General features: G+C 34.6%; 1 protein-coding gene across 2 annotated transcripts in view; it reads right to left on the reverse strand.

Annotated features, from left to right (window-relative positions):
* cluap1 (clusterin associated protein 1) overlaps nucleotides 1-10,322 on the reverse strand; it is a 79,738-nt gene extending 69,416 nt beyond the window's left edge. Inside the window, exons 1-3 of one of the 2 annotated variants that reach the window (XM_062964284.1) lie at nucleotides 10,163-10,322; nucleotides 5,898-6,009; nucleotides 3,292-3,376 (exon numbers count right to left, since the gene is read on the reverse strand). In XM_062964284.1, the coding sequence (XP_062820354.1) occupies nucleotides 3,292-3,376; nucleotides 5,898-6,009; nucleotides 10,163-10,184 (219 nt within the window). In that variant the 5' untranslated portion in view covers nucleotides 10,185-10,322. The remainder of the gene's footprint in view (nucleotides 1-3,291; nucleotides 3,377-5,897; nucleotides 6,010-10,162) is intronic. The other variant, XM_062964285.1, reaches the window with a different exon arrangement.
* Between the last annotated feature and the right edge of the window lie 3,507 nt (nucleotides 10,323-13,829).

Raw genomic sequence — 13,829 nt, forward strand, 5'->3', positions numbered from 1 at the left:
GAAAATGGACTCTCTTGGGAAGGACTGTAAGACTTTCATTCAAACTTCTTCCAGCTATTAAAAATTATTTATTTACTTACTATATTTATAACCTGCCCTTCTCACCCCGAAGGAAACTCAGATCGGTTTACAAGTTATATGTACATACAATGTATTATACCAGGGGTTCCCAAACTTTTTAAACAGGGGGCCAGTTCACGATCCTTCGGACCATTGGAGGGCCGGACTATAGTTGGCCACCGAGCAATAACAACAAACAACAACAACAACAACAACAACAATAAAAAAGAGGGTTGGAATTGAGTCCAATCCCCTTCTGCCTTTGTGCACCGAAAGCACAAGCAAAGCACCCCTGACAGATGGCCACCCAGCCTCAATGTTAATAATAATAATAATAATAATAATAATAATAATAATAATAATAATAAAATTATTACGATCTGCCAATTGCAAAAGGCCACCCTACTGGGATCTGCGCGCATCATCTGAAAATACATCACACAGTCCTAAACACTTGGGAATGTGTTCGACTTGTGATTTTGTGATAGGAAATCCAGCATATCTATCTTGTTTGCTGTGACATAATAAAATAATAATAATAATAATAATAATAATAAAGAAGGTTGGAAGAGACCCCTTGGGACATTTAGTCCAATCCCCTTATGCCTTTGTGCACCAAAAGCACAAGCAAAGCACCCCTGACAGATGGCCACCCAGCCTCAATGTTAATAATAGTAATAATAATAATAATAATAATAATAATAATAATAATAATAATAATAAGGGTTGGAAGAGAAGAGACCCCTTGGGTCATTTAGCACAACCCCCTTTTGCCTTTGTGCCGTGGGGGCCAGATAAATGGCTTCGATGGGCCACATCCGGCCCCCGGGCCTTAGTTTGGGGACCCCTGGTCTATGGTATCGAAGGCCGCTGGGAGGTCTAAGACAACCATCAAAGATACACTTCCCCGTCAACTTCCCTACGCAGATCATCCACTAAGAAGACCAAGGCTATTTCAGTTGCATGTCCCAGCCTAAAGCCAGACTGTGAATGCATTTTTCTAAAAAGAGAAGCGAAAAATCATCAAATCCCTAAAGAAATACAGTGTTGCTTTATTAGAACTTTACTTCCATTGAGTCTGTTGCATAACAAAGTATCAGCTCTGGATGTTTATAATTTACAAGACAAGAGACAGCAAATGGAAGAGCTTGAAGAAAAAAGGAAAGATTGCTAGACACTAAACCGACTTAATGTTTAATGCCATTAGTTGTGATGTCCTGCTGAGGCAAACAAAAGAGAACAACAAAACGTTATGAAAATATCATATTGAATGTGTTTCCTTCCATTTCTCTTGATAACAGGAAGGTGATGGATTGCTTCAGGGAAACAGTGAGGACAAAGTTTTGAAAAGAACAGCTATTTTCTGCCTTGGAAGAAAACCAAAAATGTCAGCCTCACCAGGAGGCTGATGAAAACTATTCTAAAGGTATTGTTAAGAAGAAAGTATTTGACAGCCATTTAAAATACAACACAAAAAATCAATGATTGTGAGGGGAACGGGGATAAAGTCAATACAACAGAAGATAATGTACTTTCTGTACTTCCTAAAATAGCAGAAGTCTAGCCTACGAAGAATCAAAGTTTCTAGCAGCTCTGCACTCACTATCACAAATGCCTCTGCAAACAAAGCCAATAGCTTTTCTTAGTCTATTGCTTCAAGACAAATTCAATAGCATCACTGAAGAATCATCTTAATCTTATCCAGTTACTTGCTCTTGTACATAAAACTTCAGCTGAATGTGCCCTACACAATGATGATCAAGTAAAGCTAATAGAACAGAAACAGTCTAAGATTTAGATCAGAGAAAATATACTTTACAGCACAGTTCCCTATCTCCAGTGAGGATAAAATATTGATTTGTCAATGCAAAGAATTTAGCATGTTTCCTTCTTCGCGCCTTCTGATTCCACCATCTGTATATGGGGAGAGGGAGCCCCATTCAAAGACTGATGTGCTCAACTTCTTTCTCCCCCATGTACTATCTAGCAAGCTAGCAAAACAACTGGCAACAACGATAACCTTCACCCCAGAGGAATAAGTCACCATATGGTCCATTAAAAACGTCTCTATGTTTTTCATGACTGAATCATATAAACCTAAGAACAAATGCAGTGTAAAGATTAGGCACCCATCTTTAGCCCCAACCTCATGATATTAGATTTGCAATCATTTGCTCATTTTTCTTCTCTCTGTATTATGTTGTTTGCTGTTGTCGTTATACAGTAGAGTCTCACTTATCCAACATAAACGGGCCGGCAGAACATTGGATAAGCGAATATGTTGGATAACAAGGAGAGATTAAGGAGAAGCCTATTAAACATCAAATTAGGTTATGATTTTACAAATTAAGCACCAAAACATCATGTTTAACAACAAATTTGTCAGAAAAAGTAGTTCAATAGGCAGTAATGCTATGTAGTAATTACTGTATTTACAAATTTAGCACCAAAATATCACGATGTATTGAAAACACTGACTACAAAAATGCGTTGGATAATCCAGAATGTTGGATAGGCGAATGTTGGATAAGTGAGACTCTACTGTACTTATTCATATGAGGACTTGTACTCATTCTTGGACTCTTAAGTGGCTTACAAGACTTTAAGCAAATATAGCTAGAAAAAAATTATAATGCAACCGGGTTGTATGTCTTTCGGGCTGTGTGGCCATGTTCCAGAAGTATTCTCTCCTGACGTTTCGCCCACATCTATGGCAGGCATCCTCAGAGGTTGTGAGGTATCCATACTTCACAACCTCTGAGGATGCCTGTCATAGATGTGGGCAAAACGTCAGGAGAGAATACTTCTGGAACATGGCCACACAGCCCAAAAGACATACAACAACCCTGTGATCCCGGCCATGAAAGCCTTCGACAACATATAATGCAACCGTTAAAAATATAATTAAATTGTAAAATGAAAGTGTTATAAAAATTCTGAATAGATCTTTTCCACCATCAAATTGCTGGTGAAAGAAAAAAAAAGGTCTTTATTCATCTGTACAATTATAGTGCCTGTCTAAGATCTCTAGGAAAGGACATCAAGAGCCTGGAAGAAACCACTAGATGGGCCAGAAGATCTGGAAACATGAGCAGCTCGTGTATGGAGATAATGTTCTCCAGAGAACCTGAGTCATACATGCATTTGGTATTTTAAAAAGGTCTATAAGCTATGGTGAAATATTTCAAGCACAATATTTCATGCTGTATTTCATAAAATATTATGACTCACCATAAATTGAGCAACTGCCTTAATGAAAAAAACCCGGTCTTGCTCCGTCTCAACATCTGAAGGGATATCAGTCTGAGGCTCATATCTGCAAATGAAACATCTGCAGAGTTAAATAAATGTTTATTTTATGGTAGCATTCTATCTTCATCCTTTCTGCTCCATTTGGGATTCAGAATGGTGCAAGAATCCCTGAAGCAAAAATTGCGGGATATTGCCCTGGAAGAGCTTAGAGCCCACTCAAATTCATCAGGCTCCCACAGAGTATTAAACTCACCATACCGAGAGCCATTTAAGACATGTGAATACCTAAAAAGCCTGACAGTAATTAAATATTGCAGATTCTTTACAAAGGCGAGACTAAATTTATTTCTTCCAGAGCGGCTAAGAGGCAGACTGTCTGGAATTCTCCACTCCCAAAGATTATGCCCCTGTGGAGGAAATGAAATAGAAACAATAGAACACATTTTATTGCAGTGCAATGTAGCCAACTTTTATATCCAATCTTGTCCCGCATGACCAGCCATCCCTCACAGGGGATTGTTAGATATTTTTTAGAGGACAAGTGTCACAGGGTGACTCGCATAGTGGCAAATCCCTCGCAGTGGCAGCAAGGCTGAAGAAGCAACTATAATAATAATAATAAAATAATAAAACTTTATTTATATACCGCCCTATCTCCTCAGGGGACTCAGGGCGGTTTCCAACATGACAAAAACAATACAATACACATAATAGAAACAGAACCATAGAACAATTTAAAAGTGATACAAATAATGAACATAAATACACAACATACAATCCAACAATGAAAAATAAAACTAGTAACTAAACTCTTGAAACCATGTAGATATAGCTTGTACAATGAACTGAGATGGGAGAATTCAAAATGATTGTTCGTTTACTGATGGATCTATAGACCATAATAAATATTGCTGTTACTATGGCAGCATTCCATTTCTACTGCATTTCTGCTGATGGTACTGCTTCTTTTCAAAGTGGCTTGGAGTAGAATTAGGGCTCATTAAAAACATAAAACCCAACATGGACCAATTCACAACAAGGAACAGTAAGATTCGCAATACAACCATTGGCAAGAAACAAACATGAAAGGAATCCCCTTCTAAAAAGTTCACAAAAAGTTGAGTCTTCCATCCAAGTAGCATGTACAACTGATCCTGCTTCCAAGATCAGATGGGATCTGATGCCTTTAGAGTATTTAAGCTTGCCATAAGATGCTATTATTTTCTAATTAAAATGTGGGCATTCCAGCAACATCTTTCATCTTGAAAGATCAGTTCACAAAGTTCCATTCAATGCAAACCAACTGATATGGATATGACTGGACTTGACAGCAAACAGAACAAGATTATTATGGAAGACAAAACTTGGAACAAGTTTACATATGTTGTCATCAGTCTTTATTATTGAAGGGCACCAGGATGAAAGTATATCTATTTTATATTTACCTAGATTAAATTCAGTACTGAGAAATCCTAACACAACTGACTGTTCAACAAAGCAAACTACTTGGATGGAGAAAAAATTAGTATGTTTTACGATCCTTGATGGTGCAAACCAAATCCCAGCAACCTATGCTTGCCAATGCTTAGTCTAGCATATAATGAAAAGTCTGACTTTCAAATAAAAATTGGAAAAGGCTCCCTTTAACTCTTTATACTAATGACATTAAATGAATTCCTCTTTACCAGAGTAGATATTTATTACCATTTTCATAAGAAATGTGTTACAGAGTACAGCCATAAAACTTCTCTGATGTCTAATTTCAAATAGAAGGCCATATTAGAAGGCAATTTTAATCTGAAAAGTATGTTTGATTTAAAAACTTCCAAAAAGCTAAAAGTTATAACATTTCAGTATGCGGGGATTTTGTGATTATTTAAAATGTTGAACCTATAGGAATTACATTTTAATTCTGGAGGTCTTTTAAGATGCTATAACTCTAAAGTTTATTTATTTATTTACATTTATACCCCACCCTCTCTCACCCCGAAGGGGACTCAGAGCGGCTTATAAGTTATATAACCAGTAGAGTCTCACTTATCCAACATAAACGGGCTGCAGAATGTTGGATAAGTGAATATGTTGGATAATAAGGAGGCATTAAGGAAAAGCCTATTAAACATCAAATTAGGTTATGATTTTACAAATGAAGCACCAAAGCATCATGTTAGACAACAAATTTGGCAGAAAAAGTAGTTCTATACGCAGTAATGCTATGTAGTAATTACTGTATTTATGAATTTAGCACCAAAATATCACGATATATTGAAAACATTGACTCCAAAAATGCATTGGATAATCCAGAATATTGGATAAGTGAGTGTTGGATAAGTGAGACTCTACTGTACATACAACATATTATACCATTAGCATAGAACAATATTAGCATTATATATTACTATACTGTACTATAACACTTAACTGTAATATTATTAGTAATATTACATTTAATATATAATTAATATATTATAAAATATATAATATATATTTATATATTATATAAAACACTTTTCCTCTGATTACAGCATTTCACAGAAATCAATGTCACAATTGTTCTGATATTTAAATGAAGGTTAACTACCAACCTTTTCACCAGCCAAAGAAGTATCTCTGAAACCAGCATGAAGTTTGGAGTGCGAAAATTCTCCATCGAGATAAGCCGGGGATAACCCAGAGCCCTCAACATCTCCGTGAAATCTTGAGAAACAAAGATATTATTTTAGTTCATGCAGTCATTACACTTAATCTCATGCACACAAGTCTTCAGCTGGTAAGGTGAGACTCAATACTAGGGTTAAATCAGAGAGTGAATGTTGCAGTTGGCCACTTTGATTAGCATTGAATGGTCTTGCAGATTCAAAGCCGGGCTGTTTAATATTGCTAGGGAGTTCCACAGCCATGGGGGCACCACCGAGAAGGCCCTGTTCCTTGTCTCCGCCAGTCGTGCCTGGCAGTCCAACCCCCTACCAAGAAGCAGGAAATCGCATTCAAAGCACCCCAGACAGATGGCCATCCAGCCTCTGCTTAAAATCCTCCAAAAGAAGAGCCTCCACCACACTCCAGGGCAGAGAGTTCCACTGCCAAACAGCTCTCACAGTGAGGAAGTTCTTCCTGATGTTCAGGTGGAATCTGTACTTTGAAGCCATTGTTCCATTGCATCCTAGTCTCCAGGGCAGCAGAAAACAATCTTGCTCCCTCCTCTCTATAACTTCCCCTCACATATTTATACATGACTATCTTGTCTCCTCTCAGCCTTTTCCTTTTCCCCCTCAGCCACTTAAGGAAGGGGCCTGAGGCCAGGAATTGTGGGAGTTGAAGTCCAAAACACCTGGAGGGAGGGCCCAAGTTTGCCCATGTTTGCTCTACTGTGATGAGGCTCTGGTGCCAGATCAAAGAGGGAGACATCAAAGACAGTTTCCATCTTGTCTCCTTCCTCCAGTTGAAGGACCCTCCCACCAGTAACATGCTTTGCTAATTATATGCGTGTATGTATATGTGTGTATATATGTGTGTGTGTGTGTGTGTGTATACACATACACATGCATATATACATATATACAATATAATTTACAATAATATATATTGTATTATTATTTACAATATAATTATACATATATACAATACAATTTACATCTATATATATAAAAGAGTGATGGCATCAGGGCAGCAGACAAAACAACAAAACTACAGGACCCCGAACCTTGAAATTTGACAACACAACCCATCATTCACGGCTCTAGGTTGATACAACAAAAAGAAAAGAAAAATAAAGTCCTAATTACAGGGAGAGGAATAATAGTTTTTATCCAATTGCTGCCAGTTAGAAGGCTAAGCTCCACCCACTTGGTCTCCTAGCAACCTACTCAGCCCAGGGGACAGGCACAGTTAGGCCTCACTTAGGCCTCTTCCACAGATTATCAGATTTTAACTGGATTATATGGCAGTGTAGACTCAAGGCCCTTCCACACAGCTATATAACCCATTTAGAATCTTATATTATCTGCTTTGAACTGGATTATCTTGACTCCACACTGCCATATAATCCACTTCAGTGTGCATACTAAAGACAACCATACAACAGACATTCAATACCACCACTACCTCAACAATTTCTCACCAACACCACAACGCCACAGCAACGCGTGGCTGGGCACAGCTAATTAATATATAATATTATAATATTATTATTTACAATAATATATAATATTATAATATATTGTATATGCATATAATATTAATATAGTAGAGTCTCACTTATCCAAGCTAAACGGGCTGGCAGAAGCTTGGATAAGCGTATATCTTGAATAATAAGGAGGGATTAAGGAAAAGCCTATTAAACATCAAATTAGGTTATGGTTTTACAAATTAAGCACCAAAACATCATGTTATACAACAAATTTGACAGAAAAAGCAGTTCAATACACAGTAATGTTATATTGTAATTACTGTATTTACAAATTTAGCACCAAAATATCACGATATATTGAAAACACCGACTACAAATATGACTTGGATAATCCAGAGGCTTGGATAAGCGAGGCTTGGATAAGTGAGACTCTACTATAATATTATTTTGCAATACAATATAATACTAATAATACAATATAATAATATTAATTACAGTAGAGTCTCACTTATCCAACATTCGCTTATCCAACATTCTGGATTATCTAACGCATTTTTGTAGTAATGTTTTCAATATATCATGATATTTTGGTGCAAAATTCGTAAATACAGTAATTACTACGTAGCATTACTGCCTATTGAACTACTTTTTCTGTCAAATTTGTTGTCTAACATGATGTTTTTGGTGCTTAATTTGTAAAATCATAACCTAATCTGATGTTTTATAGACTTCTCCTTAATCTCTCCTTATTATCCTACATATTCACTTATCCAACGTTCTGTCAGCCCGTTTATGTTGGATAAGTGAGACTCTACTGTATATGTGTGTATGTATATGTGCGTATATGTGTGTGTGTATATATATAAATATATATATATATACACACACACATATATACATATATACAATATAATTTACAATAATATATATTATATTATTATTTACAATATATTTATACATATATACAATATAATTTACAATAATATATAATATTATATTATTTACATTATTTACATTAATATTTACATTTACATTATTTACATTATTTACATTAATGTCTGAGTGCATTTTCCCTACAGCTGTGCAGTATTTTCTGTTGGTCATAGGAGTTTTGTATGCCAAGTTTGGTCCAGGTCTGTAATTTGTGGGGGTCTCAGTGTTCTGTGGAAGTCAGCTGAATCAGAGGAAGGTACTGCAAATCTCATCATCTATTGTCCATACTCCCCCAAAATATTGTTTTTGTGATTAATCACTATTCTTTAATTATGTTCAATCTGTAACAATTAAAATACATCCTGCAAATCAGAAATTTACATTTTGATTCAGAACAGTAGCAAAATTGCAGTTATAAATTGCAATTATATATTGTTCTTTTGATCTTGTTTAATGTAGTGTATATTTTCTTTTGTGTTGTTTAATGTGCTATGATTTGTTGTTCTATTATATTTTGTTATATTGTATTGTTCTGGGCATGGCCCCATGTAAGCCGCCCCGAGTCCCCGTTGGGGAGATGGTGGCGGGGTATAAATAAAGTTTATTATTATTATTATTATTATTATTATTATTATTATTATTATTATTTGCATATAATATTAATAACATTATTTTGCAATACAATATAATACTAATACAGTAGAGTCTCACTTATCCAACACTCACTTATCCAACGTTCTGGATTATCCAACGCATTTTTGTAGTCAATGTTTTCAATACATCGTGATATTTTGGTGCTAAATTCATAAATACAGTAATTACTACATAGCATTACTGTGTATTGAACTACTTTTTCTGTCAAATTTGTTGTCTAACATGATGTTTTGGTGCTTAATTTGTAAAATCATAACCTAATTTGATATTTAATAGGCTTTTCCTTAATGCCTCCTTCTTATCCAATATATTCGCTTATCCAACATTCCACCGGCCCGTTTATGTTGGATAAGTGAGACTCTACTGTAATACTAATAGTACAATATAATAATATTAATTATATATTATATATTACATATAATATTATTATTAATAATATTACAATATATAGATATACAGTAGAGTCTCACTTATCCAACATAAACGGGCCGGCAGAATGTTGGATAAGCGAATATGTTGGATAATAAGGAGGCATTAAGGAAAAGCCTATTAAACATCAAATTAGGTTATGATTTTACAAATTAAGCACCAAAACATCATGTTAGACAACAAATTTGGCAGAAAAAGTAGTTCAATACACAGTAATGCTATGTAGTAATTACTGTATTTACGAATTTAGCACCAAAATATCACGATATATTGAAAACATTGACTACAAAAATGCGTTGGATAATCCAGAACGTTGGATAAGTGAGTGTTGGATAAGTGAGACTCTACTGTAGTACAATATGGTAATTTATTGTCAGTATTGTGCTATGCTAATAATATAATATTGTATGTCAATTTAATTTGTAAGCCTTTCTGAGTGAGAAAGGCTATAAATGTAATAAATAAATAATAATAAATAAACAGGCAAATTAGATAAAATAGATAGATAAATATAAGATTCCAAAATGCAGGGAAAGATAAGAGAGATTAGACAAAACAGGCAGTTATGTAGTTGTGGTGCGGGCCTCCTTCTTAGGCCTCGGGGCCCCTACATAATAATAACAATAACAATAACAATAACAATAACAATAATAATAATAATAATAATAATAATAATAATAATAATAATAATAATGCCATTGGACTCACTGCGGAGGTCGCGGAAAGACATGGTCCCGTCAACTGGGAATGTGTGTTTGTTCCTCGCTCTCCCTCAGCCAGGCTTCCCGGCCTCGCTTTCCAGGACTAGGCCGCGTCGCTATGGCAACGCCACTACGGCAAGGCGCCGGGCTCAAACTTCGGTAGAAAGCGATGCCTTGCAATGCAAGGGCTGGAAAGGAAAAGCCTGCCTGGTGTTCAAAGGGATAAGTCAATTGAATGCCAGTGTTTAAATATAATAATAATAATAATAATAATAATAATAATAATAATAATAATAATAATAATAATAATAATAATAATAATAATAATAATAATAATAAATATAATATAATCTACAATAATATAATATACAATAATCTATATATATAAATGAGTGCTGGCATCACGGCGACCCACAAAACAACAAAACAACAGGCCCCCCAACCTCGAAATTTGACAACACAACCCATCATCCACGGCTCTAGGTTGATACAACAAAAAGAAAAGAAAAAGAAAGTCCTAATTAGAGAGAGAGGAGAAATTGCTTTTATCCAATTGCTGCCAGTTAGAAGGCTAAGCTACTCCAATTTGGTCTCCTAGCAACCCAATAAAAAATAATAAAAACACTAAAAATTAATACAATAAAATACTATAATAACAGAAAATAACTAAAAATAATACAAGAAAATAATAAAATATAATAAATAAAAATATAACTTACAATAAAATTAACAAAAAATGCAAATAAAGTCAAATAAAAATTACACAACAATTTTTAAGCAATACCACCACCACTTTGCCACAGCAACGCGTGGCCGGGCACAGCTAGTATATAATATAATAATAAAGAGCCCTTGGTGGCACAGCAGGTTAAACCACTGACCTGCTGAACTTGCGGACCGAAAGGTCGCAGGTTCGAATCCGGGGAGTGGAGTGAGCTCCTGTCGTTAGCCCCAGCTTCTGCCAACTGAGCTGTTCGAAAACATGCAAATGTGAGTAGATCAATAGGTACCGCTCCATGCAGTCATACCTATGGCCACAAGACCTTGGAGGTGTCTATGGACAATGCCGGCTCTTCGGCTTAGAAATGGAGATGAACACCAACCCCCAGAGTCAGACACAACTGGACTTAACATCAGGGGAAAATCTTTACTTTTACTACCTAATACAATAATAAGATATAATAAATATATTATTTCTTATATATTATTATATGGCGGTGGATTGGATTCTTGCTTTACTTGCAAATTAAAAGAATCATATGAATTCTTTTACTGCATTTATAACCGTAACAAAGAGTTGTAAGGATGTTAAATTACAACCCTTTGATACTGTTAAAAGTGCAGTACAACTGCTGTACTTGGCAGAAATAAGTTCCCAAATAATAATGATATATAATACATGAGTATTTAAAACAACATCTGTTATAGAACTCCAATATGCTGATGATAACGTAGTCTGTGCGCATTCACAAATCGAACACGTTATTATTATTATTATTGTTGTTGTTGTTGACACAAAGACATACTATGACACAGCAAACGAGATATATATGCTGGATATCGTATCACAAAATCACAAGTCGAACACATTATTATTATTATTATTATTATTATTTACATAAAGACAGAATATGACACAGCAAACGAGATATATATGCTGGATATCGTATTACAAAATCACAAGTCGAACACATTATTATTATTATTATTATTATTATTATTATTATTATTGACACAAAGACATAGTATGACACCAAACGAGATATATATGCTGGATATCGTATTACAAAATCACAAGTCGAACACATTATTATTATTATTATTATTATTATTATTATTGACACAAAGACAGAATATGACACAGCAAATGAGATATATATGCTGGATATCGTATTACAAAATCACAAGTCGAACACATTATTATTATTATTATTATTATTATTATTATTATTGACACAAAGACATAGTATGACACCAAACGAGATATATATGCTGGATATCATATTACAAAATCACAAGTCGAACACATTATTATTATTATTGTTATTATTATTATTATTAATAATAATAATAATAATAATAATAATAATAATAATAATATTGACACAGAGACATAGTATGACACCAAACAAGATATATATGCTGGATTTCATATTAAAAATCACAAATTGAACACATTGTTATTATTATTATTATTGACACAAAGACATAGTATGACACAGCAAACGAGATATATATGCTGGATTTCGTATTACAAAATCACAAGTCGAACACATTATTATTATTATTATTATTATTATTATTATTATTATTTTTTTATTATTGACACAAAGACATAGTATGACACCAAACGAGATATATATGCTGGATTTCGTATTACAAAATCACAAGTCGAACACATTATTATTATTATTATTATTATTATTATTATTATTATTATTATTATTATTATTATTATTATTGACACAAAGACATAGCATGACACCAAACGAGATATATATGCTGGATTTCGTATTACAAAATCATAAGTTGAACTTATTATTATTATGATTATTATTGACACAAAGACATAGTATGACACCAAACGAGATCTATATGCTGGATTTCATATCACGAAATCACAGGTCAAACACTTTTAATAATGTGTTTAATAATAATAATTTTTATTATTATTATTATTATCATCATCACACAATCTATCATTTAGATCTTAGTGTTTCAGCTACACATGAATATTTTGATTCATAACAGCCGAAAGATAATATGTTTGCATGTTTTATGATATCTTACCTTCAGTCATATCCTACGTACCTTTGCATTTATATTTTAAGCATCACTTGAGAAATCAATAATAGATAGCTAGATGGATAGATAGATGATGCAGGAGTGATGATTTAGGTCTATGACCCCGAAATGGACAAACTCCCGCCCTCCCGGCCCGGCTATCTTTCCGAAATGTTATCATGGTTAACGTGATGAAAAATGTATTGCTTGGGGTCTCGCTCACTCTCAAGCTTTCTGAATTATGCAGGAGACCTGAAATAACCTCCTTTTCCTCCTCTATTGCCAGTCTGCTGTTTCTGAACTTTGCAAAGAGTTCTGCAAATCTTGCCTGAAAATCTCTCCGAAGCAGCAGCACAAATGGTCAGAGAATCAATGAGAGCCAGTATAGTTCTTTCAGTGTGGGACGAGGATACTGGGAGACCAGAAAAACCCACTGATCTTAGGCAAGTCACACTCTCTCAGCCTCAGAAGAAGGAAAACAACCAGAATTATTTATTTATTTTTATTTGCCGTATTTATATTCCGCCCTTCTTTTTCACCCCAGGGCGGATCACAATGTACATATACGAGGGTTGAATGGAAAGTAATGCCCCCACCTTCGTTGGGAATATTTTAATAAATCAAATGCAGAAATCATCCTTAGAATGTGCTCTTAAAGACCACTATTCGTTTTTCCACATAATCACCAGGTGTCACGCTCACTTCAAACGATCAGCATGAACGCAGATCAAAGGCAGCTGCTATCAAAACCAATCTTTATTGAAGAATACACAACTTGGGAAAAGTCGAGAATGACATAATGTTTACATACAATCATTTTTATTACCTTTGCTACAACGTCACATCACACGTAAATATCATCACCAAACTCCACCCCCTGTATCACATTT

The sequence above is a fragment of the Anolis carolinensis genome, unplaced genomic scaffold, assembly GCF_035594765.1.
Source record: "Anolis carolinensis isolate JA03-04 unplaced genomic scaffold, rAnoCar3.1.pri scaffold_13, whole genome shotgun sequence".
In the NCBI taxonomy this organism is placed as follows: domain Eukaryota; kingdom Metazoa; phylum Chordata; class Lepidosauria; order Squamata; family Dactyloidae; genus Anolis; species Anolis carolinensis.